General features: G+C 34.4%; 1 protein-coding gene across 1 annotated transcript; it reads left to right on the top strand.

Annotated features, from left to right (window-relative positions):
• The first annotated feature begins 1,285 nt into the window (after positions 1-1,285).
• On the top strand, positions 1,286-2,311 carry LOC108825613 (uncharacterized). The gene has a single exon (XM_018598938.2). It carries the CDS (start codon positions 1,403-1,405, stop codon positions 2,195-2,197), a length of 795 nt encoding a protein of 264 aa, XP_018454440.1. The 5' UTR covers positions 1,286-1,402; the 3' UTR covers positions 2,198-2,311.
• The last annotated feature ends 2,772 nt before the right edge of the window (positions 2,312-5,083 follow it).

Here is a 5,083-nt window from a genome sequence, read left to right as displayed (position 1 = left end):
ATATTTAAATATAAGTTCAATAAATATCTCAGTGGCATTCTAGTGTAAATAACTAGTATTTAAGGGATATTTCTATTCTATACTTCTCTTTTAATAATATAGATATTATGAAAATTAAACAATCATATTAACTATATAATAAAAATTTAAATTTTCTGTATGTTATATTTTGAAATATTTAAAACGATTATAAATTTTAAAACTGTTAGAAGTGACCATTTAAAAAATTTGTGATCAGTGGTTTAATATTCTTGTTAAAAGATACAAATAATCATAAAATAAAATGATTAAAAACATCAATTAACAGATATTTAGATTAAATATATTATATATACATATATTTTAATACCATTTAAATTTAATTAAATATCATATAAATCAATAGAATTAGCTATAAATTTTTAGAAATATGTATCATATCTAAATATATAAAAAATTATCTACTTAACAAATAATTTATAAAATATTTCATTCCATGGGAAACTCAAATTATTACATAGTTTGGGTTAGTTGTTTCGGTCTTCAGCAGCTGGTAACAACCGATCGAATATCCGCGTCAATTTAAAAGAATTAAGGTAATTAGAATTTTTTTTTGTTAAATAAAAACAAAAACTATAACTTAATTTGTCGAAAGAATTGCAAATATTGAATAGTTCTGGACCTCTTGCCTCTTGGTCTGATAGCGTTACAATCCACATTGATTTCCAAATATGTTTGTCATCGACTAGAAGATCAAGATATCATAATTGTATTTGTATTGAATAGACATACATGTGAAATTCTATTATTGAGTTAAAAACAAATACGTGATTTTTAAAAAATGTAATTTGTGTATTTTTGTGATCCATTTATGATAAAAAGACAAGAATCACAAGACTGTACCAAAATAAAAACAATAAAACCCCACTGTCAATTTTTCCCTACATTTATTTCCGTCTTGTTCCTTGTATATTATCCTACATAAAATCAAAAGCAAACTCTCTGAAACTATGAAATAATTTTGTCTTCTCCCATTTTTGATACGCAGTTAACTAATAACACAAAGGTGGAAAATACAAGACTGTACCAAGACAAAGACAGTAAAAATTTTCGTTACATTTCTTTTTGTGTATTATCTTACTCAAGATAAAATTCAAAACTTCTCCTTTTACAAAATAAAATACTTTTTCCATTGCAAAAAGACAATATTGCCGACCCTAGACGTGACCTTCCTTTTACAATAAAGGGTAATACTGTAACTTACTCTAAGACCCAACTTACACTTATATTCCCATTATTATCATCATCGCGCCCGACAAAGCTTTCTTTCGCTTCTTTTTCATATGCTTCAAAGTTCTCTAGACCGAGCGACAGAGAGAGAAACCAAAAAAAAAACTAGAGACTTTGGGCCCGGATCTTGGAAATGTCAAGCGGGTGGGTCAAATCGTGGCAGTGCAAGTCGAAAGCTTTCGATGATGTTTACAATCCGAATCCAATACATCTAGTGACAAGCTATAGCTGCAGAAGAAGCACACAGAACCTAAAAGACGTGATCAACACTAAAAAACCCAAACACAAACCCAAACCCAAAAAACGAGAATCCGACCCGGTTTCAACCCCTTCGACACGGATTCGATCATCTGTGGTTCGTGACCCGCTTCTGCCGACATTAACAGAGCTTGCGGAGGGGCATCAGTCGCGTAACGTGGTGGAGATTATTTTCCAGACAAGCTGGGGCCCGAAACCGTTTCCGGGTCGGATCGAAATGATCTTCAAAGTGCAAAACGGGTCGAAGACTTTGACCCGGTTCGAGGAGTATCGCGAAGCCGTGAAGACTAAAAGCGCGGGGAAATCGCGTGAGGAGAACGCGCGCTCCGTCGCCGACGGGAACGAGACGATGAGGTTCTACTGTTTGGGCCCGAGTTACGGCGGCGGCGCGTGGGGAATTCTTGGAGGAAAAGGCGGCGGCGCGTCGATATATACGTTCGCCGGGAGTTGCATGGCGCATGATAAGGCGGGTGGAGGTAAAGGGAGGAAGGCGATGCTTGTCTGCCGGATCATAGCGGGACGAGTCATGAAGCGAAACGAGTTAAGGTACGACTCGGTTGACTCGGACGTTCGGTCTCGGTTTGACTCACTGAGTGGTGGCGACGGCGAGTTGCTCGTGTTCGATGCACGTGCAGTATTGCCTTGTTTTCTCATAGTCTACCGCCTGTAAAAATAAGCAATTTTATTTTATTTTCTGACTTTTTTTTTGGTAAAATGTTAAAGTGAAATCTCGAGAGTTAATGTTCTGACTTTTGACAATGGTAATTTCATTTATCAACGCGATTTTCGCCTAATGTTTAGGGAATTTGTTTTCCGATGTATAATTTGGTAAAAATTGTGTTGATAAATGTTAATTAATTTTGTTTACAAAAAAATGTAACGAGAGTTTCTCTTAATTAATGCGATTTAAGACTGAATATTTTTTTGAGAAAAAATAATGAATTATGAAAGTAAATAAATATTGAATACTATATGGTTCGTTGGCTTTTACAATGTCATAAATAGATATTACTATCACGCAGCCAATTGTCACTAGTATTTTTTATACAGTTGGGTGTTTAGAAACGTACATTCAATGCTTTACATCTGTAGTAAATCTTTAATTCACTAAAATCTCTATACGTTACTTTCACAGTTACCTTCCTTAAATGTGAAAACTGAAAACTATAGTTGGAAATTTCAAAATTTGTAACTTTAGCTAAAATAAAACAAAATTCTTTTTCAAATTTACACTGAGAGTATCTGAAGGAAGAATAATCGGTGTTAACAGTAAAGTGATTCTAAAGAGCATTTGTAAAAGATGTAAAGTGAAAAAGGAAGAGAAAAAGAGTGAAATTTGAAAAACAAATCATGAAAGTTTATTAGAGGCACATGGACTATTACATCGGTGACAAATTAAGTTATAGTTCAACAAGCGCGTTAAGACCCATTAGGCCCATCAACTGATTTATTGAATCTTTTTCTCGATCATATTCATTTATATGAAAGCCCAAAGGGCTAAAACATGAGAAAATTGTGTCCCTATTCCTTCACCATTTACATTTTCCTCTTGATTAAAACTAAATTTTGATCCACGTGCCCACGTAGATGGATGTATTTTTCCTTTTTTTTTATCAACATAAACCTTTATTAAAAAATTAAACAGAGTTTGGGCCCAACATTATATGATTTGGACCCAACATTACATGGTTTCCATAAAATCTTTACGATAAAAATAGCAAATACTTTACTCGTAAGAACTTGAATCACTCGTATGAAACGATAACCATTAATTTGACACCATTGTTATCTTGGTTATATGATTGGTTATCATCTTTTCATAGAACCAACGTACCGAAGGTGATTTCTCCAAACAAATTATCGGAACACTTAAATCAAAAAGCAGCCCAAAAAGGTGATTGGTTGTGACATACTAACTCACGCTAAAGCTTTTTCTTAACTCTCTTCTCCTTGTGATTTACCAAATGGATTCGAGCATAGCATGGCATAATTTCTTCATAGAGAAAAACATAAATGTTATCACGCGGTAAAACTATTGGGGTTTAGAGACCCCAAGAAAAAAACAATTGGGTTCTTACAGAATTCGACAGAAAAATAAGCTACTAAAATGCATCTGTGGATGAAAAGCCTCTACTTTTTTGAATGATTTATTTCCTTCAACCGGGTTCATATACTGACTTCTACTTCATTATTTTTTAGCAAAAAAAAAACCTCTACTTCTTGCATAACATATGTAAACGACGACTATGAATGTTTTTTGAAAATGACGACTATGAATGTTGCTGAAGAAAACCACTGAAACCTGAAAAGATTCATCGTTTTTTCTTTTTTTTTTGAACACCAAATGATATTAAAAGTTCCAACCATCCAAATTAGGTGGGGAAAGCAGAGTACAAAGCAAACTTAGCCAAGGAGTCGGCCTTACAATTCAGCGAGCGAGAAATAAAATAGAACGAAATGCTACAGAAATAAGAGGATAGATTCTCGATGTCCCGAATGATCCCGTAGAGGTCAGTCGATTAGTTCGTCGAGGAGATGGCAGCTAAGAGTGCCTGACAATCTGATTTTAGACAGATGTTGAAGAAGCCCTTTTCCTGGGCAAAAGTGCAGGTGCCGATGAGATGTGATCAAAAGTGGTAACTATAAAGCTTCCGCCATCAGAGCCGATGAGATGTGATCAAAAGTGCAGGTGCCTTGTAGTATTGTCGTCCCTTCCGTGTCCTGAAAACACCAGCCACAACCTGCTTTATTTGTCGCCGCCAACCAGGCACCATCCGTGAAGCATTGGAGTTCTCCGTTGGGTCTAGTCGTGTTGTCTTGGAGCCTAGTTGGTGGGAGCTTCAGTCTGTTGATTCCATTTTGCGCTGTTGTCCATTCTCGTGCATTGCGGATTGCATTGGATATGATGTCTGCAGGTTCGAACATCCTGTTCTCGAAGATGAAATGATTCCTTGCTGTTCAAATTCCCCAACAGACCCAAAGGAACAAGTTTTCTGTGACACCTGTTGGTGGAAGGCTTACAGTCGCGATGGAGGTTAAGAATGCTGTCGAGAAGGATACATGATCAGGTGGGCAAAACTCCTGCTTCCAGAGAGATGCAGCTTCCCAGATTCTTCTTGTAAAGTTGCAGTGTAGAAAAAGATGATCCGCTGTTTCTATTTCTCCACAATGGCAGCATGCGATATTTTTCTTTTTTTAAGATTCATCGTTTTGCTTAAAGAAAAAAAATACCTTTTTTAAATATAGTTTTAAACCATTTCCAATTCACCTTTATAATTTTATTCTATAAACAAATTCAAAAATATATATAGATTTCTTCTCAATATATTTTCTATAATAAATGAATGTTATATTTTCTTTTTATTTATAGATTAATGGATTACTTTCTATAGAGAAATTAGCGAAATAGTAAGTTCAATATAACTAACATAAAATTTATGCAAAAAGAAGAAGTTAAGAGCCCAAACCTAAAAACAAAATAGTCTTAATTAAATATTGTTAAAACTCAATAATTACATTTTCTTATTTTTGTAACAAAATTATAATTGTCAAAACT

Source organism: Raphanus sativus, chromosome 9 (assembly GCF_000801105.2).
Source record: "Raphanus sativus cultivar WK10039 chromosome 9, ASM80110v3, whole genome shotgun sequence".
Lineage (NCBI taxonomy): Eukaryota > Viridiplantae > Streptophyta > Magnoliopsida > Brassicales > Brassicaceae > Raphanus > Raphanus sativus.
This window is presented reverse-complemented; position numbering and strand designations above follow the sequence as displayed.

Excerpts from the sequence above, each read along its gene's own strand:
- LOC108825613 (XM_018598938.2), top strand. The coding sequence starts at position 1,403 with ATGTCAAGCGGGTGGGTCAAATCGTGGCAGTGCAAGTCGAAAGCTTTC.